At 36.6% G+C, this 27,588-nt stretch overlaps 3 protein-coding genes across 6 annotated transcripts in view; 1 reads left to right on the forward strand and 2 right to left on the reverse strand.

The window, feature by feature from the left end:
• Window positions 1–2,421: 2,421 nt before the first annotated feature.
• LOC127494461 (uncharacterized) lies at window positions 2,422–6,481 on the reverse strand. The gene is made up of 3 exons (XM_051860386.1): window positions 5,896–6,481; window positions 5,121–5,318; window positions 2,422–3,356 (listed from the first exon to the last, which is right to left on the reverse strand). The coding sequence occupies exons 1-3, from the start codon at window positions 6,305–6,307 to the stop codon at window positions 2,971–2,973; spliced, it is 996 nt and encodes a 331-aa protein (XP_051716346.1). The 5' UTR covers window positions 6,308–6,481; the 3' UTR covers window positions 2,422–2,970.
• Window positions 6,482–7,157: 676 nt separating this feature from the next.
• tmem129 (transmembrane protein 129, E3 ubiquitin protein ligase) lies at window positions 7,158–13,955 on the forward strand. Of its 2 annotated transcripts, none has more exons than XM_051860374.1 (5): window positions 7,158–7,584; window positions 10,625–11,099; window positions 11,188–11,347; window positions 12,312–12,500; window positions 12,598–13,955. In XM_051860374.1, the coding sequence occupies exons 1-5, from the start codon at window positions 7,380–7,382 to the stop codon at window positions 12,733–12,735; spliced, it is 1,167 nt and encodes a 388-aa protein (XP_051716334.1). In that variant the 5' UTR covers window positions 7,158–7,379; the 3' UTR covers window positions 12,736–13,955. The 2 variants fall into 2 exon arrangements, with proteins under 2 accessions (XP_051716334.1, XP_051716335.1); XM_051860375.1 differs by having other exon boundaries at window positions 7,376–7,595.
• Window positions 13,956–14,404: 449 nt separating this feature from the next.
• The window catches only part of si:zfos-2326c3.2 (misshapen-like kinase 1), a 69,140-nt gene continuing 55,956 nt past the window's right edge, over window positions 14,405–27,588 (reverse strand). For all 3 annotated transcript variants that reach the window (XM_051860348.1, XM_051860347.1, XM_051860346.1), the window contains exons 30-32: window positions 19,293–19,452; window positions 17,491–17,630; window positions 14,405–17,289 (exon numbers count right to left, since the gene is read on the reverse strand). In XM_051860348.1, coding sequence (XP_051716308.1) covers window positions 17,206–17,289; window positions 17,491–17,630; window positions 19,293–19,452 — 384 coding nt within the window. In that variant the 3' untranslated portion in view covers window positions 14,405–17,205. The remainder of the gene's footprint in view (window positions 17,290–17,490; window positions 17,631–19,292; window positions 19,453–27,588) is intronic.

Raw genomic sequence — 27,588 nt, forward strand, 5'->3', positions numbered from 1 at the left:
TGTTTTTAATAGGAGTTCTGATACACAGGTGGACACTGCAACTGTTAAATTTGTTATTAATGGCTACTGTGAGAATAGAAAAGTGTTGTATAACATTCCAAAAAAATATAATATCTGACTTAACCTCCTGTCACCATTCAGTCAGACAGGTCCTTACCCAATCCAGGGACGGTGACCTGTTCAAAACCACTATCACTTGCACCAAACATTAAAGGCACTAGATCCTTTAGTGCTTCTCTTATTATGGCACATGATATCTGTTAGTGGGCAGCTGGAAGTCATGTATCTATTATAAAAGGCAACTCCAATGTTCACTTTTTAATAGCGAAGAATGGAGACACTAGAATCAGGTCTTTGTGGAAGACCACAGACTTTTACCATGAGCCTCATCACTGAGCCGCTCTTGTCCCACTTCCCTTGAAAGTGTGTTGCAGACTGGTGAGGGTGGTTTTTGAGCACCAGGTGTTCAGCATTCATTCCCCACTCATGTTGTTAGTCTGAAAATCAGAATGAGTTCAACAGTAGAATTCCAGACACATTAGGCAGGACTTAAGCGATTTGTGTTTTCTTCCAGTAAGCCTACAGACGTCACACTCCACATGTCCAACTCCAGCATAACAGGAAGCAGGGAAAACAGCTTGGACTTTTGTCTTCTTGAGTTTCTCCAGCATTTCAGCACACACTATTATCTAAAACAGGTCTTGGAGACAAGATGTGTCTGCGCTGGGCTCAGCTGCAAACTCCATTCTGATCCTGCTGATTGCAGCAGTCTATTATGCAGCTCTCACAGTAACTATGAATGGCAACAGCCACTGGATCCTTCAGGAGATCCAGACGCACTGAACAGCTGATCTCTGTCAATTTTGCTGCTATACACAAAGATAGAGATATTCCCAACAGCTCAACAAGTTGCAGTTTCTTTTAACACAGATAAAGGAATGCACAACAGCTCAACTAAGTGTTTCCTTATTCTGTGACTAGAAGCTGAAAGTAGTTTCTAACCGTGGCAATAAAATGTTAGTTAGCTGATACATGGCACTTGAACTAATAGTACCTTTTAAGTTTTGAAAAGAAAAACTGGAACTGAAAGGAAGTGTGCTATAAAGACTTCAAAATGAGTTTCACAAGTTCACACTCACATATAATTAGATAGAGTAAAGGTTATCTGTATTTGGTGTGCTGTCCAGGGGGAGGGCTCCGAGCTCGGAATTTTGGCCCGAACCCAGAGTACTCCCCCGGTTGTGATAAGAATACAGGTGCTGGTCATATAATTAGAATATCATCAAAAAGTTGATTTATTTCACTAATTCCATTCAAAAAGTGAAACTTGTATATTATATTCATTCATTACACACAGACTGATATATTTCAAATGTTTATTTATTTTAATTTTGATGATTATAACTGACAACTAAGGAAAATCCCAAATTCAGTATCTCAGAAAATTAGAATATTACTTAAGACCAATACAAAGAAAGGATTTTTAGAAATCTTGGCCAACTGAAAAGTATGAACATGAAAAGTATGAGCATGTACAGCACTCAATACTTAATTGGGGCTCTTTTTGTCTGAATTACTGCAGCAATGTAGCGTGGCATGGAGTCGATCAGTCTGTGGCACTGCTCAGGTGTTATAAGAGCCCAGGTTGCTCTGATAGTGGCCTTCAACTCTTCTGCATTGTTGGATCTGGCATATCGCATCTTCCTCTTCACAATACCCCATAGATTTTCTATGGGGTTAAGGTCAGGCGAGTTTGCTGGCCAATTAAGAACAGGGATACCATGGTCCTTAAACCAGGTACTGGTAGCTTTGGCACTGTGTGCAGGTGCCAAGTCCTGTTGGAAAATGAAATTTGCATCTCCATAAAGTTGGTCAGCAGCACCTGTAGTTAGAAATAAGTGACAAGATGGGATGGTGGAGGGATGCTGATAAACTGTCAACGAACATAAGTAAGTCTGCTGTATATATACCACTTATCGTTAATTTGGTTGATTAACTGAATGTGCTCCTTTCGTGTTAATTAGGTTAATTATCTGAACGTACTCCTCCCAAACCTTGTTAATAAAACATAATTTAGTGGCCCAGTGTGGCACATCCGTCCAACCTTTCTCCAAAGCACTTGTCCTCTGTAAGGTCTGGAGTCTGTCCCAGTGTCTCGGGGCACAGGCGAGGACAGTACATACGGACAGTCCATTACAGGGCTCACACACACATCCACATCTATCCAATTCACATATGCTACATGTTGCTGGATTGTGGAAGAATCCAGAGCAACATTTGGAGAAAATGTATATAATAATTATCTGTGAATTTATTTTACATTGATATTAAATGTTTGATAATGGGGGATTTGTGGACACAGCAATTCATACATTCTACCATGTTTATGTTGTGAAGAAGTAATGTTTTTGAAGAGGTCTCTTCTGCTCACCAAGGTTGCATTTATTTGATCAAAATACAGTAAAAACTGTTTAAGCAATTCATATTTCAAGCAATATGTGAAATATTATTACAATTTAATGTTCTATTTTAATATATTTCAAAATGTAACTCATCCCTAAGATGGCAGAGCTGAATTTTCAGCAGCCCTTTCTCCAGGCTTTGGTGTCACATGATCCTTCAGAATTCATAAAATTAATAGATAAGACTCATGAGAACATATTTTACAAACATAGCATGTCATGGCTCCTGATAATTTACATTAGACAGAGACTCTTTATTCATGGCTGAATATAGATACTTCATTCAGAAGCTGGTACAAAGAAAACAATAAATCCTTTAAACATAAACTAATATGTCTACCAATACCACAGTAAGCTAAATAAAACAACATGGCTTCTGAACTTAATGTAAAATAAATAATCGATTGCTACTTTAAGTTTTACAAACCAGTCCAAGAGTTGCTCAAAATGAAATCTAAGAATGCATCAATATTAACAATATACACCAGGTTTTAAATCACTCTTTGAATCACTTTGATGGCTGGTTTAGAGTCTCTGATGTGTGGCCATGTGAATCGTCTTCTGGTCGAGAAGTCATGCTTGATGTTGGCTGGTGCACAGGCTGCCAGTGCTCTGCAGGGTGTGTATCGAGGATATCGGGCTGGGGATTCGACTGCAGGTTGGGATGGGACTGGGGCAGGAGGCTTCTTAACCCTGCAAACAGCTGGTTGACTAAGGCCTCCATAGAACGAGTATGTTCAGCTAGAACTCTAGCAATGAGACGTTCCTCTCGTGCATGGCTCTGTTCCAGTTGCCGCTCCAGCCACGTGTTTTGTGTCTGCTGCATTCTTTCAAGAAAATCTTGATACTGGGTGTGCAGTGCAGTGCAACAAGCCCTTCTGCGTCTGAACATACCTGAAAGAAGAAGAAACAGATACCATCAGCTAAATGGCAGTGGCCCCATAAGCTATTTGGACACATATTATCATTTCATGTTAACAGATATGTGTTGTTGAAATCAACAATATTGAGCCGAACATTAGGGTGAAGTGGTTATTTTTGGGAGTTTTGAGCCATTTAATTTTTATATTCTTCTGAATTATACAAAGAACAATATGTTATTAGATTTTCCACATTATTTTTGAGCAGGAACACCGTTTCATCACTGATGATTTATACACCAGTGTAAAACTGTGGAGGATCGCACACATGCATGAGATCGCGTTACTGCACAAGTCCTCACAGCAAGTGAGAGGATCATATCCAAAACTTTTCTGGACATACTGAATTAACTCTAGTGCTTCATACATGAACATGCACCATTTAGGCCAGTGCTTCTCAAAGTGTGTGTCATCTCCTACTAGGGCATTGTAAGCAGGACACCTCCCTGGTTCTCAAATCTTCCTCACTTTCACACGTTAGCAAATAAATACAGATCTACAAATAAATGGAAAGTGCAGACTGCCACTCTCCACTTGGACTTCTTTTCTTTTGCTCCAGATAACTACTGTTTTCTGTTACTGACAAGTGCTAACCATTGGTGCTACTGTGAATGTAGTTGAAGACTTTCAGAATTTAAGATTTTCTTTTAAGGAAACCTGTAGGGAGGTGGGTGTCGTTTTTGTTTGAAACTGCTTTTCTCCTGGTTATGTGTAGTCAGGGAGATAGGCAAGTCCATCTGTTATTTTCTTTTTGTTTATGTATAGGTGAGTTATGTTTAAAACAGAGTTAGAAACGTTTTGTTTGTTGTGTTGGCCTTTGCCCCCTCCTGAACCTTATGTTTTTTCCTTTATCTTTTTCTTCTGATTCAATAAACACCTATTTAAGCTAATTTGTTATGAATGTGTATTACTGGGGCTGGAGACAGAAGTTTCTGTGCTCTCTCTCTCTCCAAAATTTGTTATTGCTATGCCATTACCCCTAGACTAAAAAAAGGCTAGCACGTAACAGCTCCCTCTGTTGAAAGTAGAAATGAACATTTTAATTACTTTAGTTATGATTATATTATTGATCAATGTCATCTTAAGTTTTGAATTCTTAACCGCAGGTGTTCATCACTAATGGTCAATCATCACTTGTAGAGTGAATCTATTTATCACTGCAACATTTCTTCAGTGTTACTTTTAGTCTTTATAGATTGGGACCATATAAAAACTAAGCAGTGTTCGTTAGCACTGTGCATTTTGCTGTGTAGCAGTAAAATTGTAACCTGCAACATGCGTTTATCTTTATTAAGTAACTTATTACAATTTAAATTTGCTTTTGTCTTTATTTAACTATGAAAACACACTAAGTAATGTGATATGTAAAACATACATAATTTTGTTTTGGGCTTGCAAAACATACCTTATGCTGGTGACCAGCAATGCTGGATTTTTCAGCAGGGTATGCAAACTAAACATATGTTGTAAACTACCAAGATTTTCCAAGGTGTCCTCTAAATATTGGTGGTTTTGAACTGGAGCTTTTGGCTTGCAGACTCTTTTCAGTTCACGGTTGCTTCATTTTTACAATGGGTGATTTCTGTACTTGCTGGTTATTAACATTTTGTTCTGTCACAATTTGCAACTTCACAAACATTATAAATGAACCCCAAGGAACATAATCATTAAAAAGAAGGCACAACACCTGTAATGTATCACAGCACTGTTCAAGCTAAACTAGGACGAGAAATCAGACCTTGAGCAGGAGGCTGCTGGGAAGTGGATGGCTGTGTAGATGTGATGCTGTCTGTAGAAGTGAATGGCTGGTTGGGTGTGGAGCTTTCTGTAGAGGTGGAGCTCTCATGAGATGGTTGTGCGAGGATGAGGGGTTCATTCTCCGTTTTCACTGACTGGACTTCTTGAATTCCACCTTCCACGTCATCCACTCCATTATCTTTAACAGACAAACATGTGAGGTTAGAAATTCATAAATCTCTCACAACTACATACTGCTTCTTCTGAAAAGGTTTGTCTTCACTAGCTGAGTACTGTTACTTTTATTGCACTGCATTATTATTTCATGTCCTTGTATTCATCCTTATTCATTGTTTGTCCATTTTAAAAATGAGCTTAAGATCGTAAATGATTTTAATTGGACTTTTATGTATGTTTATTTATTATTTATTTATTATAGCACTTTGAATGGGACTGAAATGTGATATATGAATAAACGCACCTTGCCTTTATTAAAAGAAAAAAATGTTTTGGCCACTTATTGTTATAATTGTGTAAATTTTCTCAATATTTTGGGAGAAAACTTTTTCAAAATGTCTACACACACACACACACACACACACACACACACAATACTTTGTATTCATGTACTAAAGATATATAAATGTGATAAATGTCCTGGTATCATCGTTGTGAAAAAAAAAAGACACTACCCTGGTACTTTTTTCTTTCTTTCTTTCTTTTTTTTTTTTTTCTTTTCACTTTGAAGCATACATGCTGGTTACAGTGACACTCACCATCATCACATTCACCATCCTCAAAAGTGAAGCATTTGCTGTCCGACAAAGGGGATTCGTCTTTTAAGTCGATCTCAACTTCGGTTTGATTTGCCATAACAACCAAAGGTCTATGCCCAAAAATTTCTTCCATCGTATCAAAATGTTTAAATGCCGCATTAGAGCTGCTGGTATTTTGTTTCTTGGCCTTATAGTAAATGGATTTGAGGGTTTTCCAGCGATGTTTGACTTGATCACATGAGCGCGCAAAGCCTGCCTCCTTATGTCTAGCGCAAACCTTCCTGAAGATCAGACTGTTGCGGTGCTTCCGTCCGTCTCTGTATCGGTCTATGTTCATCTCTTTTAAAGTTTGTAAAAGGAAATCGGTCTCTTCCTCGCTCCAGAAATGTGTGCTTCTTCGATTGCTTGACATCTCTGCCTAGATCTCGCAGAAGCCGCAGTTACTTAGATATAAATAAATATTCCGTTATAGTAATAAGGTATTCAGAATAAAGTGTTCAGGTGAGACAAAATTCAGACTAATGCCAGTTGTTTGATTCGGATTCTAGTAATGTATAGAACGGAATGGTGCCCGCGAGGCTGCGGATTTAAGAATACAGCCAATCACAAGGCTGCGTCCCGTCCCCCAGTCTTTCGAGTGTCCCACTCTAATTGGTTGTATACTTTGGGTTGCAGCCTCATAGGTTGTGTAATCTGTCAGTCAATTGTCGCCCAACTCTTCTGATGTCAATCGGATTATAGCGCTCACATGACGAATATATAATCCTACACGTAAAAAAGAGAGAAATATGACCCCAATACTTGCGCATGTAAACGTGGTCAGTAAATACTCATAACTGTTATGCATAATAACAATTATAAGAAGGAAGTGCAATGTTGCTTCTTAATGGTAAAATACATGACATACTTTTGGCTTTTATCAGTATAATTTACTTTTTGTTCATTTACAAATATCTGACATGTTAATATTACTCAGCAACAGTTTAACATTTTGCTTGTTTAGTACCGGGTTATCAACAACTTCTGACCCATATGGACCCCTCACACAGACAAATGCTGCATGGAAATGCTCAGAATTGTCAGAAACATTGTCTTCTATTTAATGATAATAACAAACCCTCACATTATGATAGCACTGATCTCAACTTGCACTTGCTTAGCACTGCACATCGAGATATGGATTATGGATATAATTATGGATTTACAAATAAATACTGGAATAGATCCTATAACTTTTATTTTATATTTCAGTGCGGCTGTGACTTTTATTTTGAAAACATCATTGCCACGTCCGCTGTTGTCATTTAATAGCTTCAAACATATTGATTGCGTTTACTGAGTTGCTCAGTGACAGATTTTAATTATTTAGTTATTTATGTTCGACAAGAGGGATAAAAAAGAATCGAGGATATTCGTTGCTTTTTACGAGTCATTGTCCTTTTCATTTAAGTTGCATCTAGCTTCACGCGTTTGTATATGTAAACATGGACAGGCCGGACGCCACATTTACTCTGGCTTATATAGTATTTGTGTTGTGTTTTGTTTTTACGCCGAATGAGTTTCGTTCGGCTGGTTTGACGGTGCAGCACATGTTCTCAGAGTGGCTGGGCAGTGAAGACATCAGCTTCATTCAGCACCACATCAGACGAACAACACTCACTCTGCTCTTCCACAGCTTCCTGCCCCTTGGTATGACACTGGTAAAAACATCTTTCTGTAATGGTTTAAATATAATTAATGTAGCATGTCGGTATTTATTTAAAAAAAAAAAAATCATAAAGTTTGAAATGCTCGTGTTGATGTTCTACCAAAACTTGCAGTATATACAACAGTTGCTATATTTTCATACTGCTATTTTAAAGACCTTGTTGTCACATGACCAATCAGATGCAACATAATATAGATCACCTGTGCATTCTCCCCATACCCAAAACAAAACAAAAAACAAACAAACAAACAAACAAACAAAAAGCATACTGTCCCCAGTATACACCATCCTGCTTGCTTATTTTGCAGTGTGGAAGTAAGCTAAATGGAAGGTGGGAGACTGCTGATAACCAAGAATAACAAAGTGCAGTAAAAAAAAGATTTGCGCTACAAAGCAGCATGTTTATGATTATGATAATAAATTGAAAGCACAACTAATAACAGAGATATTCCATTCCCATGGTTTTCAGCATGCATATGATTTATGGTTGACTTACTGTACTTTACTTGCTAAAAGATACAGTGTGCAAACAGTTGCTGTTTCCTATGTTAGGGTATGTTAGGAAATGTTAGGGTTCTTTAGAGATATAATGTTCCAGCAAGTCTGCTTGATCAATCAAAATTATTCAGGAAAATAAGATTTTCTTATTAAAGTGATAAAATGATGTTGCAAAAATGAGTACATCCTCCTGAAAGTTACTAATAAAACAATTAATTATTATTATTATTATTATTATTTTTTTTAAAAGTATGTTGAACCAAAACATTTAAAGAGAAGTAATTTCTTGACAATTAAAAGTGTTACATAGCCCACTAAATCATTCTCAGACTTACAATGGAACGACTTGGGAGAGACTTATTAGCAAAACAACAACAACAAAAAACAACAACAGTGATACAAGAGGATTAAGTGTGAAAATATAAAAATATATATTTTTAAGTGTGAAAATATAACAAAAGTAACATAATAATATAATCAGGCCTTCATTTTATGCGTTAATTTAGTGCTAGACAAAAAGCAGGAAAAATAACTAGCATGTGTCTCAGAGCCAGCAAAAGCTATGAAAAGAATGACTGTTTATCTCACAGCGTAAGATGCAGCTTGTAGAAGTGACATGCATTGTCCTAGGAACTAGGACAACTTAGGAACTACCTACTGTAGCTAAAGCACAATTAAGTAAAATATAGACTTCTGGGAATCCATACTCTGGTCTCATGAGGCCAAGTCAATCATTTTGGATCTAACAGCATTCAAAATGTTATGGTGTTGCTAGAGGACGAGTACAGTGAGAAGTGCCTGGTTCCCACAGTGAAATTCAGTGGTATTAAAGCTCTTATATAGGGATGTATGAGTGCTGAAGGTGTGAGGGAGTTGTGCTTTATCAGTGCTGTTATGAATTCCCACACCACTGTGTGATGTAATACAAAAATTTGAAACACAAGATTCTTGTGTTGTTGGGTATTTTTTTAACATGACAATGATGATATGCATTCTCACAAGGTGAAAAGCCTTCTGTGGATATGTATTTCACCCAATTTTAATACTCTTGAGCACCTGTGGGGTATTCTCTAGAGATGAGTTGAGCAACACTCCCCATTAAAGATCAGGCCATTTAATGAGGGTCATCATCCAGGAGTTAAACAGGACGGATGTGACAATTTTTCATGAACTTATACACCCTGTGCCAAGAAGGGTCATAGCGGCATACTGAGTACTAGAATATTCTTCATTTGTTGAATTAAATCTAGGGTGTACTCATTTCTGCAATCCTTCATTTAAATAAAATTGACGTATATGACATATCCTGATGTATATTTCTCTGTTTTTATTAGGTATATGTTTAATACATTTCAGCATTTCAGTTTTGTATTTGTTCAGAGGGGGTGTTCTCATTTATGGTGTGCACTTTACGGTTATAAACAATAGCATGCAGTTATCGTCCAATAATGCTACAAAATTAGTTACATTTATTTTTGTAATGCATTAATATTTATTTTGCGGACAGAATGTGGGAAATGTTCATTTACAAATCAGATTCAAGGGAATTAGACTTTGTGGATTGGATGGAATAGCAGTAATATCTTATTAACCCTAAATGGAACATTTTCATTAAATATAAATCTAAAAAAACAAAAACAAAAAGCCTATTAGTTTTTTTTTTTGGCTGTTATATTTGGTACATCAGGCATTTGTGTTTCATAGCTTGATATAGTGAGAATATGAAGCTCAAACTCAAAGAGGAAAAAACATTTAAATTTTATTCAGAGGCTGAAACTGAGCAAAAATATGCAATTTGGTGCAGATGCTGTTATTTAAATGAACAAAAAGTAAGATGAAATTCTGATAGCTTGTAATGTAAATCAATGAGATCTTTAACAATACAGTAGCATTGCATAAAATGCATATAAATATCAGATGTCACTTTCTATCTTCCAATAATATATATTTATATAATTTAAATGCTTAGTTTTATGATCAAAGCTCTGTAGTTTCAAAGCATATAATGCAATTGAATACAATGATGATAGAGAGATGAACAAATAAACCTACCTCAAACGGCTAATGGATCATATTTGATACTCACATTTGAACAAGATTTTTATTTAAAAAATCAAGTAAAACTAAGTTTTACTAAGCTTCAATCCAGTAAATGTTCATCTTGAAATATTACTAACAATATTATTCTGATGTTTACTTTATAAAAATCAGTAAAGATTTCACAGCAAAAAAGACACATGAATCACAAGCTGAAGGGGGACATTTTTACAATTATACTAAAAGGCCTTTTACTTGCTTTACTTTAATATCAGACGACAGAAGGCATGTAGTAGATTGTGTGCAAAAGATTTTTCATAAAGTTGATCATTTAAAGGCCTTAGAAATTTGTGTATCAAATATGATACAGTAGGCTATAGGGTTAATGCATCAAAAAATGTGTTTTCCTCACATGAACATAAAGTGTTTGTCATTGCTCCCTGTGCAGTTTTCAGATCACTGTGTGATGTTATACTTGTGTTGCAGGATACTACATAGGAATGTGTTTTGCTGCTCCTGAACAGAATCTCATGTACATCCATCATGCAAGTCAGGGATGGCAAATATACTTTGGGTTGTCACTGGCCATCCAGCTTTTGAGTTGTGCACTTGCTTTCTATTGGTCCAGACGTGGATGGGCGAATCATCCGATATGTCAGGCGCTCAGCACACATGCCTTACCACACTCCAGCTGGAGGGCCGTTGCCTCATCCATCAACACAGAGTTTCGCCGCATCGATAAATTTGCTTCCGGTTCTTCTAGTGCGAGAGTGATTGTCACTGATACTTGGGTGATGAAGGTCACGACGTACTCCTTGCGTGTTGCCTTGCATCAGGACTGTCATCTGACTGTCACAGACTCCAAGCATCACAGCCTATCGGCTGAATTGAACACGCCGGTGCAAATTGTCACTATCACTGTTGCCAGTATCAATCCCAGAGTCAAGCCTTTTGACATAAGGTAATTTCATATTTAGGAAATGGATGTGCCACTGCCTCCTTTCATTTTCTTCAGTGATGTGCAAGGGTCACTGTACTTTCCCTTGCAGGCTGAAATCCACCGAATATGTTGAGCTGCAAGAGAAACTGCACGCACCCATCAGAAACGCCGCCAATGTTGTCATCCATTTGACAATGAGTGAGCTGTTTTTGGAGACGTTTAAGTCATATGTGAGGTTGAATGAAGTCTACAGGTGTCCAAGTGGCCAGGTGAGATTTCTCCCGTTCTTTTATAGCCATTTCACAGATTTATTCACTAGAGTTTGAAGACTTGAAGGGCAAAATAGAAAAAGACAAAGATTCAAGAGTGTACTAATTCATATTATGAAACACTGCCAATGATGTAATTGTTAACAATTACAATTAAATATGGTTAGATGAATTAATAAGCATCATTGACTACAGCATTTATTAATCTAGGGTAATATTCCACATATGTTTTTTAACATTTCAACTTAAAGATATCAATTAAAGTGTTAGTTCACCCAAAAATGAAATTCTGTCATAATTTATTACTCACCCTCATGTCGTTCCAAACCCGTAAGACTTTCGTTCTTCTTCGGAACACAAATGAAGATATTTTTACTAAAATCTGAGAGCTTTCTGTCCCTCCATATAGACAGCTTTGCAACTGACACTTTTATGCCTAAAAAGTATCCTAAAAGATCGTTAACTAAACCACATGAATCGAGTGGTTTAGTCCAAATTTTCTGAAGAGACATGATCGCTTTATGTGATGAGCAGATTTAATTTAGGCTTTTATTCACATATAAACATTCATCAACTCACACATCAGTTATGGTACACAGAAGCTCAAGCATGTTCAGCTGACGTGCAAGAACCAATGAGGTTTGTTCTCGTGTGTTACGGAGCACGTTTGAGCTTTCGGAAGAGACTTATTCTTGCAAGGTTTGACTTAATTGCATCATTCGCAATGCTTTATGGGAGTCCATGTAAGCACACATTGTTGGTTTGTCTATAGATGGGATTTTTCTTCTCCAACCCAGCCATCACACTATATCAATATGAAGCATTTAGGACGGAGCTATTAACATGAAAATCTGAATGAACTACACCGCATGAATTGGTTGGAGAATGTTTATTTTTACAACTGAAACGTAGTATGTTTTTTTTTCTTTAAAAAATACCTGTCAACTTTGCTATTTCCTGTTAGGAACTTGAACCGTGTATTGGATGTATGCAAGTCAATGCCAACGTGAAGCTTCTGCGACTGTGCCAGGGAGACAGTGAAGGCGAATGCCAGCAGTGCTACTGCCGCCCCATGTGGTGCCTCACATGTATGGGCAAATGGTTTGCCAGTCGTCAGGACCAGCAGCAGCCGGAGACATGGCTGAGCAGCAGGGTACCGTGTCCTACCTGTAGGGCCAAGTTCTGCATTTTGGATGTTTGTCCCATTAATTGAGGATATTAATATTAATTAAGTCTTTTCATGTCTGTAGGCCTTTACGACACTGAACCTGATATTTCTGAGCACTTCTGTTTGCTTTTTCAAAACCTTTGTGCCTCCCAAGCTACAAACATATCCAATGACAGTGAATTGCATGTCCAGGAAAAGCCAGAAGAAACAATACATTTGATTTTGCTTAAGCATAGTTTAAAAAAGAAAAGAAAAAAATCTGTATTTTTTTCCATGTTTTTTAACTGTTATGCAGATTTGCCCTCCATTTCTCACTGCAATATTGCAAAAATCTCATTCTTAATACTGTATGGGCAAAATTTTATGAATGTATTTCATATACCATCATTGTAATATTAGTTGCAATTGTTTTACAGTATTTGTTTCTTTTGGAGGGAATGTGCCTAAAGTCATGAAAATGCTGTCACAGTGCAAATGATCTTAATGGCAGAACTCAACACTAAGGATGGCCTGATGGCCTTGCTGACTTGGGGTCAGTGTGAAAGAGTGTCAGGCCACTTGCAAACTCAAGCTTAAACGTATAATGTTACAAAGATAATGTTTTCTAGACATAGATGGGATTTTGTTAAAATTGTAAAAATGTCTTGTGATAGTCTTGAAAGCAACAGTAAGAATGTTGTACTACAGTGTGTTGATGAATCAATGGAGTCTAGTTTGTTTCTAGTTTGTTGCATTTTTTTTGTAAGTATTTCAAGTATGAAAAACTGTAATTGCTAAAATTGACCATAGATGGTAATTTTTTGACATGAAATATGAGCTGGGCGCTTTTTGTGAGATTCACGGGCCTCATTTATGAAGCGTGTGTACGCGTAAATCCACGCCAACGCTCATATTTATAAAAAGTGTCTTTGACGTGGAAGAGTGCTTAGCGCCACGTCAGGGTCTGAGCAGACGTAAGCACCTTTCCTTGTCAGGGTACTGCAGGTTTCTAAGCTATTCTTGCAGCTCGCCATTTAATATTTGGACTGGTGATTTTTTTTTTTTTTTTTTTATAAATGTAAATTACATTAATTAGACATCATTTAAGAGGCGGAGAACTGAAACCATTCAGCTGCGCACAAGTTCAAAATCATTTGCGATTTATAGATTTGGCAATTCACATCTGAAAGAGAGGTGTGCACGCTTTTTCTGTGCGTACGTTCATTCTATGAATCACAAGTACGCACAATTGAAAAATGATTGTAAGATCAAATGTAGGACAGTTTTTACGCAACATTTTACAAATTAAGCCCCCTATTTTTATAGCAGATTACAAAACAAATTTATAGAAACAGCATACAAAATATTCATATAATTTGATCACATGCACCTTGCCTTAAATCAAACTTTCATGTTGCTTCATTCTTGTAATAAAGTCTAATATATTTCTTACCAAGACAATTGTATATTTGTGTATTATTTTCATTCAAATTATTTCTTGTAACGTTTTGGACACCCAAATTCTTTTGCTTTTTTTTTTCTTTAAGGAAAAGTGATCTTTGTACTTTGTTAAAAGAATTTCTTTCTCAAATACAAAGCTGATTTGCTTTATTGAGCTGGTCATTGTATAGGGGATTTCTTTATGAACTCTTTGTGAACTAAGATTATGCATGCAGAAAATGCACTGGGAACTTCTAGATCACTGTAACCTAAAGAAAGGTTGGGTTACCAACACTAAGGTCACAGAATTGATAGTTTAAATGAAGTGATTGAATCTTGAACAAGATTTAAGACCGCAATTGTTTATTCCTGCAAATCGTGTATTATGAATCTTTGGATGGAAGGTTTATGCTGATTCTATATGTTAAAACAACAGCGTATGAGAACAACCACAGACATACAGACCCATCCATTCTTAAAGCATTTATTTGGCTTAATTCAGCCACACACGATTCACAAAATACAGATATGCAGCTTCGTTACAATCTAAACTCAAGCATAATGATTATATGGTACTTCCTGTTATGCTAGATAATTAGCTGTCTATAAAACAGTATTTAGGAATATATTCAGTAATATACAGTCAATTACACTTACAATTGTTACAATGTTATTACAATTGTAATAACATTACACTGTTACAAAAAAACTTTGAATTAAAACCTTTTTTTCTGCAGTTAATGTACAATATTGTCTTTCAAAATGAAAGTACAGAAACCAACTGTCAAGAAGACATTTTAATTTTAAAACAAAACCCAATTAAAATTGTAAGTTAGACACCACTCAGAACACACATTAAGGCACAGTTGAGAATATATGGACATGTCTTGCTTGATGAAAGAAAAAAAAAAAAAAAAAAAAACATACTATGCGGAAGTTATTTGAAAAGAAAAGTTTGTTTTAAATGAGCATTGCCACCCATCAGGATGTTTGTTTATGCCCAAACTAATGGGAGAATTACTGAAGCACTACTTCAGCATCCAATACAACGAGAGCTGTCTAATGATAATGCAACTCTCTCCTTCACGATATACTGAGATGCTTTACTGATTTACAGCATGAAATCAGTGCACTGTGATGGACAGTCTTCTGCTGCAATGATCATGATCCTTCACGAGATCACAAAACAGCATTTCCGATCTACAGCCAGCATCATTTCCTGTGTGTCGTAAGTACGCATGCTCACAAAAAATGTCTGTTCTAAACAAAAACCCTTTGGGTGCCTTTTTACTTGCAGTCATATTTTACATTTTACTATTGTTCCATAAATGAGATAAATTATCAATGTTTGAAAATAGAACAGCTGCATGAACAAGCAAGTTAGTCTGTATAAAAGCAATGCAAAGTGCATACATTTGGATTTTCAAGGAATGGTTTAAAACTATCTTTCATTGCATCTTTACAAACACAGGTGCTTTGAGTACATAAATCTTGTCCAGATACCAATCTCACGTATCCCAAGCTCCTTAACTCTCATTTTCTAACTCCGATTTCCGACATTCCAACTTTCTTTAAAACGTTCATATTATCATCTCCCACTTCCTGGTGCTTTTCATTGCTCCATTCATTTTCCAACAGAATCGACCATCTCAACTCACTTCTCTAGACATCTCCACGTTCATGTCCACGCATATGTTGTATTTTTCCACACAAAACCAGGCTTCACTTTACTGTATTATATTTACATGCAAAACATAAAAATGTTACTGAACTTTGTCATAATTTTCCTTCAACATTTAACGGTTACACTTTATTTTACAGTACATGTACTTACGGTGTGCTTACAGTGTTCTTACCCAAGAAAGTATTGGTAATATAAGGTACCACATGGGCTAAGGTTAGGTTTAGGGGTTGGTTCAGGGTTAGTACCTAGTTATAACCCAGTTATTGTAATTGCTATAATAAGTACATAGTATGTACATAGGGAACAGGACTGTAAAATAAGGTGCTACCCATTTAACAAATACTGCGTGGCTAACAGAAAACACATAAGCCATAGAACTCAAATGAGAGTCTAATTCACACTAAATTTTTAAGGCTCCATGTTACAGCATAAGAAAAAAAAAAAAAAAATCAGCATAAGCTATATTGATATTTAATTAATTATTTGTCTGGCTTCAAAATACCAGTCTTTGTGAATTGTGTATCAATCATCCCTAAACTTGAGCTGAAATATAGCTCTGTGAAACTGGAGATGTACGTAAAGAAACTTGTGGAAGTATTAATCCAGCCATTTAGCCAGAACCAGAGGACAAAATAGAAAGGTTTGAAAAGGAAGCTAAAATAAAACAAACTATGTTATCTGTGAAATGTGATCAACAACAAATGTGGAAATTGTGGCCGCATTGGTTTGATGAATGATGGTAATCGAATAATGAATTCTCAAATTTACAGAAGAATTATTTATTTTTTCTTTGCCAAATTTAGTTTTCTTGCTCATGCTGACAAGATCTAAAACAAAACCAGCAGCAAATAAATAATGATGTGCAGACTCCTCACAGATAGACAAGAAAACATTGAACATTTAGTCTTCATGCAAAAGACCTGCAACCAACAGCCAAACCTTTCATTTATATAATGTTTATCATGATTCTGTGTCCAGTTATGTTTGTGTTTTATTATGGTGAGAGCTATAATAAACAAAAACAATGAAGATAAACTGTCATATGTTATAATTAAACTGAAAAGTCCATAAAATGAAAGCTGAAAGTGCACAGTTCTTGTATCAATTCAGTTCTTAATTGTCGGCAAACAACAATATTTGACCGTACAATAGTACAACAGTTAGTCATTCATCTACTAGCTGTTAGTTTCGGTTTCACACTAAACCGTGTACCAGCCATGGTTGTTGTTATACAATAAAATAATTAGGTATTAGGAACAAAATATCAAGCCCGTTTTGCAAGATTTGACAAGAAAATAGAAAGAGAAATAAAATTAAAATCCAAAACAAGGTTTATGTTTTGGGGTTAAGCACAGATCAAGACGACAAATGCTGACACTGTCAGACAGGGTGCAATATATCAGCTATTTTACATGTATTAAATCATTTAATATGTATATATCACTTCTCTTGAAAACGTTAACATGTGAACATGAAAAAAAATTACTATTTCAATCTTATTTGCAGAGACTGTGCAATGGACAAAGTCTATAAAGAGTAATTTGGATGCTTTTACCCAGCAACACCCTCTGTTGGTGATCCAAAAGATCACCAGTTGAAGAGCGAGTTTTGTCCTAACGTCATGAAGTAGATCTGACTGCATCCACCCGACTGGACAGAAGCAAAAAACACCTGCAGAGAAACACAGGGGCTTTTCATTTGTAAGACATAATACCTAATGTTTTATGTTCCATGCCTTTTGACTATTCATATGCTTGTAATGCCCAGACAACCTCTTTAAAAATGGTTCTTTGTTCTGGGAGACTTTTTTTGGAGAGATTTTTTGCGTTTCTAAATGTGATATTACACAAGCATATAGAAAGATTTTCTTACTTTATCGTTTCTCTCACACAGGAACTTGAGCTTCTGAGCCTTTTTGTGCATGAAGACTCCCTCTAGACTTCCAGTCTTAGCAGATCTGAGTTCAATGGCTTTCTCCCCCCATCCCATCACTTGATTTGACTGAAGGTAGGCTGCCATAAAACAAAGAAACAGATGCAAAACAACATCAAGTCAACTCTGAAAAAGAATGAGTGAAGTTTTAACACTGCATCAATATATTCATCTGAACTATATGAAGGCGATGTAGGTAAAAATCCTTTTCATGATTAAGCAAAATCATAAGAATGCAGTAGTTCTGAATATGAGCATGACTGTGACTGGGCTGCAGGTAATCAGCATGACTGTAAGCGTGATATTCAATAATCAACAAGATAACACTGAGTAATGGACATTTTAGCCACAATATTACCAGTAACTTTGTCTAGGTAAGGCACTGTCCTTTGTGATCTAAACTCTGGCTTTTACCCTTATTTTTAGGAAACCACAGAACACCAAGAATGTGCTGTCATTTTGCAATACTTTTTAAAACTTCTTCAAAACAAAACTTTTTCATTGTTGACAATTTTCCACATTGTGGCCAGTAAAGTTTCTAAACTAAACTGCTAGATTGTCAGCAGCAGTTCACCAACATTCCATGCCAGAGACATGCATTCAAAACACAGGATATCCTGATGACCAGCTAGTCTTGTCCATCACCACTAATCTAGTCCAAACAAGACTAATAGTCTTACTAATAGCACTTTAAGAGAACAGCAGAGTCTGGAACCACTTTAAGAGATGAAGGTGTCTTGAAACCTCTTTTAAGGAACACTGCTTTAATGTTGAGCTTTGGTAAAGTAAGGAAAAGTGAGACTGTCGCTTTAATCATGCTGTGGGCCGTCTCTTGTTTATTACACTGAACACAGATCTCAGTAGAGAACTTTGTTACATCCTCCAAGCTGAGACCCTAGTTACCACAGTCAGACCACATTATGTCAGGACAGCATTCTTGCAATGCATGAAGAAGAGCAATTACACAAGAAGCGCTCTTTGGTTTTCAACTGTGCTATAACCAATGTGCTCACTCACAGAATCAGACATTTCTGCTTTTTATAAAACAATTTCCTGTTATGAATTATGATACCGCTTGGTTAGTTGGTCCGTTGGGTCAGATTGCTTTCTCACCTCAACCGAACTGCCCCAGAGTTCATTTTCAACCTGGCTGAGACCACCTCGTTAAGGTGATCTCGGAGCGATTGTTTTAGTGTGGATTGCCATGTTCAAATAAGCCTAAATGAACAGAACTAAGGGAGAAAATGCCCCAGGTACCAAAACAAACGCTCCTCAGAGTGTGATGTTTTTTTTTAAATCATTTAAATCATTTAAAAATCTTTATTATTCTTGGTGTGAACAGGCCTTAACACAGAACTGCTATGACTTTCTCCACACACAAATCTGCTCATGTGTAGGAAGTGGGCTGAAAGATGACTCATCCATCCAAATGACTTGTTTTGCTTTTTCGCATTTAGAATCTCATTCACATCAGTCACATCATTATAAGAACTTCCTTAGTATGACTGCACCTCAAGAGCAGTAATATAGCTCATGACCAGACCAAATTTATACAGCTGCATCAAAAAACAAGAGAAACAAAAAACAAACAAAAACATAGGTATCAAAATTAAGTGGCATTATCTATAGATCAGTAATCATTGCATGTCTGTACTGTGCATTATTTACAAGCCGAAGTTCAACGGTGTGCATAGTCTTACTAACAGACGTTGCAGCTGTGCTTATCGAGTGCTGAAACTTACCGACAGAGGCGGGCATCTCCCCCCACTGCAGCACCGTCTCCTTGGTGATGTGGCCATAGGTGTCAATATAGACGCCCTCATCCTCGTAACACAGCAACAGCTCCATCCCACTGCTGCTGGGAAGGATGATGATGGCATGCGGCCGAATCAGACCCGAGATCTGAAACACACAGACATTCTGTTATAAAGAGGATAACAGTAATTTCCTTAACAAATACAGATTAATCTCCATCCAGTGTGGGCAAATAGAAGTCACAAATACATCAGTCTACTGTACTGTGTATGCCATGGATTCAAATTATCCATAGCTCCTCTCAAGTGCATTTACTGGTCGCAGCACGTAATGCAGCAGGGATCACCTGGTCGTAACATAAAAGTACTACAGCCCATTTTTATGCTAAGGCAATGTATATTAAAACAAAGGGACTGCCTATTTTCATTTAAAAGCTGCAAACATAGGCTGTATGTTTTCTTCAATAATGTGTTCATTTATGGAAGCATATTATCACATGCTGTCACAAAAATGTATCATAATAGGTATTTCTCTGCTTCATCTTCAATATGATGATTTTATTTACATAGAGCTGCGAAACCAAAAAATAAAATAAAATAATAATAATAAAGTAAATAAAATGTAAAGATATTGTTTAATATTTTGTAGGTGACTATTTTATTGAGTTTAATTCAGTAGTTTTTTTTTTATTGTATTTGGATTTCTGCAGCACATCTTACCATTATTTTAGGAATGGTTTTGGTTATTTAAATCAAATCAGCTGAAGGATTTGAGCAGTTTACATAAATTGTAACAGTATTTAGAGATAAAAATGCATGACTGGAGTATATTAACTCTGGAGTATATAAACTTTCCCTGCAATTGACAGAATCTTCTGTCATTTATGACAACACTTCCCTGCCATTGATGGAACTTTCCGGCAATCCATGTTTTCAGTGTTATACACCGCTATTATGCATCTTCTGAAAGAGTACAGGATCTCCAGATCAAAACACAGGCGAAAAAGAAGCAGAAGCAAGCAATAGAAGCACTGCTTATGCACATGCTGTAGTCTTTGGAAAGAATGTGATTTTCTGGATTTCAAAATCATACAGTCATTGTTGGAAAGGGTTCAAATATGCAGAAGATGCTGGAAAATCAAAGAATTTGCAAAACATGGAGGATTTTTCTGAAGAACAGAGCTCAGTTTAACTGCTCAGGACAAACAAGGGACTCATGAACAACCATCACAAAATAAACAAACAGTCGTGGATCATCCAGGTAACGACACACAGTATTAAGGATCAAGGGTATGCAAACTTTTGAACTGGGTAATTTTTTAAAATTCAGCTTTTTTTTTGTCTTCTGGACTATATGTAAACATCTGTTATGTGAAATAGCTTATTCAGGACAGTACTAAATAAAAAAAATAACATGCAATTTTTATGATCCTTATTTTGCTAAAACGATTAACATTTTTGCAGATTCTGCAAGGGGTATGTAAACTTTCAAGCTCAACAGAATCAGACATTTCTGCTTTTTATAAAACAATTTCCTGTTATGAATTATGATACCGCTTGGTTAGTTGGTCCGTTGGGTCAGATTGCTTTCTCACCTCAACCGAACCGCCCCAGAGTTCATTTTCAACCTGGCCGAGACCACTTTGTTAAGTCAATCTCGGAGCGATTGTTTTAGTGTGGATCCGAGCGTGATTGCCATGTTCAAATAAGCCTAAATGAACAGAACTAAGGGAGAAAATGCCCCAGGTACCGAAACAAACGCTCCTCAGAGTGTGATTTTTTTTTTAAAGATCATTTTATATATACATATATATACATATATATATATATATATATATATATATCTATATATGAGAGAGAGAGAGAGAAAGAGAGACCTTGTTTCCTATGTTCCTTGTCACATTACTGTGGCTTCATTACTGCTCTCCAATTTTCATTCTTTATAGCGAAATAAGGACATTACACCTACAGTTGGTACTTTACCATTTATTTTTACGGTTTGAATGATTCTTTAGGTCCAGGTAATGGGTAAGGCTCTCATCCAACATTCTCAATGGTTCAGCTGCTACCCACTTCTGGGTTGTACTGCATATTTCCCTAAGGGGTGGGCACATGGGGCAGGTTGCATACTTAAAGATCCAGACAGAAGTATTTTTGATATTTTACTTTGACAAATGTGTCATATGAAAACAATTTCAATTTTAACCTTTTTTAACTGTTGTTTATTTCTCCTTTAGACATTTGTTGAAAATGCCTTTTCAACTTCATTTAACTATTGTAGATTTGGTTTATTCCAGTTCCTATTCTGGGGGGAATTTAGTTTATGTCAGACCTCAGCCTTTGGGGAGAGAGGAGGGGGTCAATGAGATGTTAAAGCAAACTCATTTTTTGTGCTGTTTAAAGCAAATTTTCTTGGTTCTTTGCAAATAATAACAAAGTGTACTCAGTTTAGTGTTTGTAAATATTTATTTTCTGCTCTTCACCAATTTATAAATAGCACCCCTATCCTTGCATATTTTTCAATAAAGTCTCTTTTGGGATTATTCTGATCACCTCCCTTGACCCTTAAAGGTCCAGTGTGTAATATTTAGGAGGATCTATTGACAGAAATGCAATATAATATACATAACTATGTTTTCAGTGGTGTATAAAGACCTTACCTAATAAACTGTTTTACCTTAGAATGAGCCATTTCTATCCACTTACATGGAAGTCGCCATTTTGCGCCACCATGTTTCTACAATAGCCCTAAATGGACAAACTGCTGTTTCATCACTATGTTGTTGCTGTTGTTCTTCTTCTTCATTTTAAAGGCAGCTTGCATCGTCACTGCGTTGAATATGTATGAAGAAGAAGTAGTATTAGTAGTAGTTGTCTGGTTTATTAGAAGCAGAGACCGTTCTTTGGAGTAAGAAGAGAAGTGAAATTTTAACAAATGGAGGACCACGCATATTATTTTGCACATGAGCCAACAGAGCATCAATCTTCATCGTCAAAGCAGCGAAAACATGATGCAGCCAGATGAAGTCGGGACAGACAACGGCAGAAATCCAGGATAAACACGGTGTGGCTTTTCCCAGGAAGGTGCTGATGCAGGACAAATGTTTTCAAAGCGACTCCGAAGTTGCCTGTTTTCTGCTGGACATGTATGTTAGTCCAACTTTAGCAATGTAAGTGAAACTGTTGTTTGATAACTTTAGCTACAAGATGGGCATAATCACCGAAAGAAGTAATGTTTTTCCCTTGTCAATGTTGAAAACGCTTGAACAGCGCAGCTATTTACCATTAGCTAGCTGCTTTACTACTCTTACCTTGTACTAATAGCATGCAAAAAAAATGTACACACTGAACCTTTAATGAGTTACACTATGAAACACACCTGATAGTAAATATGATGATATGTAAATGTCAATCCCAAATGGTGATTGTGCAGACATTGCCAAGGCTGAGCCACTGCAGATGTTTTAGGCAATAACACTATGTAAACATCACAACAATTACTTTCAAAATTACTAATGAATGAAATTAGGGTACATATTTTAAAAAATAAAATAAAAAAAAAGCTGACATCAAGCAAAAAACTATGATCTACTCAAGAAGTGCATGCCTACAAAAATTTGCAGCGTAGACAGCCATTATAGGGTGTTTTAGCTGGTTGCCAAGGTGTTGCTATAATATTCAGAGAGGTTTTTAGTGCAATAACATGCTATGATGTTCTAGGTCAAAATTAGGAAGACATACAATATTGTGCAGAGCGGTAGGTCCCCAGGACTGGATTTGAGGACCACTGCTCTTGATCTTGCCAGGGTGTTGATATAAATTTTCTACAGTGTTTAGAGTGGTTTAGTGCATTTAGTGGTTTAGTGCATCATGGTTGCTTACTGGCCACCCCAAGCATCTATGATCTGTATTCTGGTCTCTAGATATGGGTAAATGTATCTGATTTTTGTGTGTGTGTGTGTGTGTGTGTGTGTGTGTGTGATTCTGTGTTATCAGCTGCCAGGTGATGACTGTAAGATCAAACAGCATTGCATACCTCTCCTCAACAAGCTGCATGATTTGAGGTATCATTTGTGTCAAATGGAATACTTAGTGTTAGGGGTTTGTTCAAATCACTAAATAAGAGTAATAGTAATAACTGCAATACTTCATTATAGGGGTGGGTGATATGACCAAGTTTTATTTCATGATAACTACATATTAGTATGGAATTTCATGATTCTTGTCACCAATTTCAATATCACCAAAAAAAAAAAAAAAAAAAAAAAAAAAAAATACTAGCCTATTTAGTGATTTAGTGAAGAGCATTGAGTGTTTGATTAACATTAATTTAATTAACATTAATGTCACAGATGACAGGTGTATTAGGCTGCTGTCACTTTAAGGCCGAATGCATGGATCAAATATACTGTTACAAGTGCGTTTATTCCCAACTGTTTACGTTTACTTAAAGGGGTGGTATAATGCCATTTTTACAAGATGTAAAATAAGTCTCTGATGTCCCCAGAGTGTGTATGTTAAGTTTTAGCTCAAAATACCCTACAGATAATTTTTTATTGCATGTTAAATTTGTCACTTTTTGAGGGTGAGCAAAAACACTTTGTGTGTGTCCCTTTAAATGCAAATGAGCTGCTGCTCCTTAGCAGAGGGCGGGGTTTCAAGAGCTCGTGTTAGCAGATAGTGTTAGCAGCGCCGATTACCTCACGAAGACTCACTGAAAATATCAGAAACTGTTCAGCCTTTTATATTCAAACCGAAGTCGGACAATGATGGAGAGACTCAAGAAGAAGTGACAACATGTAGAATGCAACAGGACGTTTCTGAATTATTAGTTGCTTAATTTATGTAGCTGATGTGGGATATCTTAAAGTCACTGATTAGCATATTCTGTCATGATAATCTATAAATCGCTTGTGTGGGAACTGCCTACAGAGCCAGAGAATATGCTGCATGAGGATAGAACAGGTATAGTTTAGTTTAATTACGGTTATAACTTGTCATGTTGTCATCTTGCTTTTATGACATACTATTGCATTTGTGTTATGTACTGTATTGCAATAACATGGCCTCACCCCTGTGTTGTGTGTTTTCGGGGGCAGGGTTTATGTAAATTTTAGGGTGATGTCACCAACCCGGGAAGAAGCTCGTTGTAGTCCCTACCAGCCGTTTGTTGTAGTCCTTAAACAGAGAATTCTTTAAAAGAAAATATCTCCCCTTGCTTTGAACATCATAACTTTGCAGATGTTGTTTATGCTCTAACAGCAATATTACACACTAACTAAAGTTAAAAAAAGTGAAATCATAATGAACCACCCCTTTAAGACAGAAATGATTGTTTACGAGGATACTTGCAAAGATGGGTATTTTGACACATAAGTATATGTATTTAACTGTTGAAGCCCAATTAGGCAGCAAAAAGAACTCAGTTCAGTACTCACACACTCTATGAGCAGCAGCTTTATGTGCGCATGTCTCTCAGACAGCGCTCAGAAACCATCTCTCAGACAGTGCGCACATAACAAAATTAGCTCTCTTTCGCTGCTTATTGCATTTCAACGGTTTAAAATCACTTGTTTTTAAACCGCAATGCTTAAAAATGCAAGCAAACGATAAGCTTCTGTGACCACGCAGCACAGCTACGTCAAATAAGCATAACCGTAAGAGAGACGATAGTTCAAAATCTCTACTGGTTGATAAATTTCTACTTGTTAATCATGTCTAACGGTGTATCGCCCACCGCTACTTTTTATTTTAGTGTTAACTCTTTCCACGCCAAGGTTTTTTTTTTAGGTTGCCAGCCACCGCCAGCGTTTTTGATAATGTTCACAAAAATTTCATGGCCCCCAGAATATTTTGTTGTATGAATATCTGAGCATGTCTATCAAAGGAAGAACAGAGCCTTTGCTTTAAAAAACAAAGCAAAACATAATATTCTAGCTTCATGCATTCTTTTTTTATCAACACTTGAATGTGGTTGATAATTCAACCACATTCAAGTGTTGAATGTGGTTGAACACTACAACAAAGACTACAACATGCATAAGCAATGCTTTTTTTGCTTGTTTGTGCTCCTTTTTCACCTGTGTTTTTATCTAGAGATTCTCTACTCTTTCAGAAGATGCATAATAGTGCACCCTACCGTATTACAGTGAAAACAAGCTGGAAAATTCTTTCAATGGCGGGAAAGCGTTGTCTCATAAATGACGGAAAATTCCATCAATGGTGGGGAAAGTGTTAATAAAATTATGTTGAAATCTTTATCGCACACCTCTAATTAAGTAAATGCAATGACCATGTAATTACTTTCATTCAATTACAAGAATGAGGTTAAACACATTTTAGTATTAAATGTTATGTTACCTTTGACTTAGCTAAAACAAAACAAAAAAAAAAAAAAAATCTTAACCACTTTTTATAAGCATGTCTAAAAAGCTCATGACAGCAAAGCATTAGAACAGATATTCTCAATCATTTGTACTTACATGTCTATATCATTTACACACTCCCACTGTACTTGCCTGACTCAGAAATAAATTCACACACACTGTACTGCCATCCCTCTGTAGAGCCACCACAATCCTGAGCATCAATACGGGCATCCAGAGCCGCAGAGCGATCTTTATCCTCTGCCGCGGGATTCTCATGAGTGCCAGCCGTGCAAACACGCCGCCACAAAAAGGGAGTGCGTTCCCAAATGAGAGAAGCAAAATTACACCACGCAAAGAGCAGCTTGAGTGTGGAAGGACTTTGATAATGAGTATGTGCAAGTGAAAGACAACAACTATGTGAAAGATGGAAAAATGCAATTGCATTAAAAGCAATGTCTGTGAGAATGTGAAAAAGTGACAAAGAATGAACGAGAGAATGGGAGGGAATGAATAAGAAAATGTTCGTATGGAAGGCTACATGATCTAGTGCCGCCCAGCTTCCAGTTCTGTTTCTTGCCGCTAGTTCAACTCTAAATTTATCTACTGCCTGCTATTAAAAAAAAAAAAAAAAAAAAGTCAAATAACGGGTCATTTCAATGCTTTGGGAGCGAAGGCTGCAGAGTTATTTTTGGATGAGAGATCAGTTTGGAGAATCTAGCACACACACACACACACAGATTGTGAGGGTGAACTAGTCCGTAACTATGTGGGACACTTCACTGGAGTGTGGGCCGATGCTAGGAGGGGGCGGCACAGCCGTGGATGAACACTACAGTCATCGCTCTTCCTCACTGTAAAGGATACGCTGCTGTGTGGGTGTGTGGGGACGTCAGTAATACAGTGAAATGCAGCTCTATATCATCACATTTTTCTACATGTTTATGCCATCTCTGAACTGAGTTTGGTAGAAGGAAAATGAGTGTGATGCATTTTAAAATCTGGTGACTGCATTTTCATATGCCTGCTTTTGTTTAAGGGTGAATCTCAAGAAAACACACCCAAGTCACATTTCACCCCAAAATCAAGATCATTTTGATTACTTGTGAGAACAAAGTAAAGGTGCAAAATAGCTACATATATGATGATAGTACAAAATTGTGGTTTTGTGATGCGAGGTCCCAGCTGCTCTGTGCTATCAGGGATAACCTTTTTAAAACACAGAGAGAAATCTGAATTATTTCTGTTGAATAATTAATTTAACAATGTTTATTTAAGTGCAGATCAGCACCTATGATTTCCACTTCAGCCATTGGATACTGCTTTAAAATGGCAAATCCACGGATGTCTTCATTAGTCTTTTTTGTTTTCACTAGTATTGCATGATTTAATAGACATCAGGCGAGACTGAGGTCTGCTGTGATACTGCCAAAAAGCTCCAGTGATGTCAAGCGATACGCACGTCCATCATATGTGCATGCTGAATACCAGCACATTAATCACAAAAGTGTTTTTGAGGTAAGAAAGTAAATTATAATCCAACAGAGCATTTCTGTCTGCATCATCAGTTTTTATGCAAAAGAAGAGAAAAGAAAATGATCACTAGCAGTTATCAGTATTTACATGTGTCAATGCTAAACAAATTCCATCATGGCTGACAGTGCGGGCAAGAAAATGTTGAATAAAATCGTTAATTTTGTTTTGTTTTTGTGCACAAAAAGTATTCTTGTCGCTTCATAACATTAAGGTTGAACAACTATAGTCACATGGACTATTTTTAGATGTCTTTACTACCTTTTTGGGCCTTGAAATTTGTAATGACATTGCTGTGTATAGGGAGGTCAGTGACCTCTCAGATTTCATCAAAAATATCTTAATTTGTGTTCCAAAGACGAACGTAGGTCTTACGGGTTTGGAAC

This window comes from Ctenopharyngodon idella, chromosome 14 (genome assembly GCF_019924925.1).
Source record: "Ctenopharyngodon idella isolate HZGC_01 chromosome 14, HZGC01, whole genome shotgun sequence".
Lineage (NCBI taxonomy): Eukaryota > Metazoa > Chordata > Actinopteri > Cypriniformes > Xenocyprididae > Ctenopharyngodon > Ctenopharyngodon idella.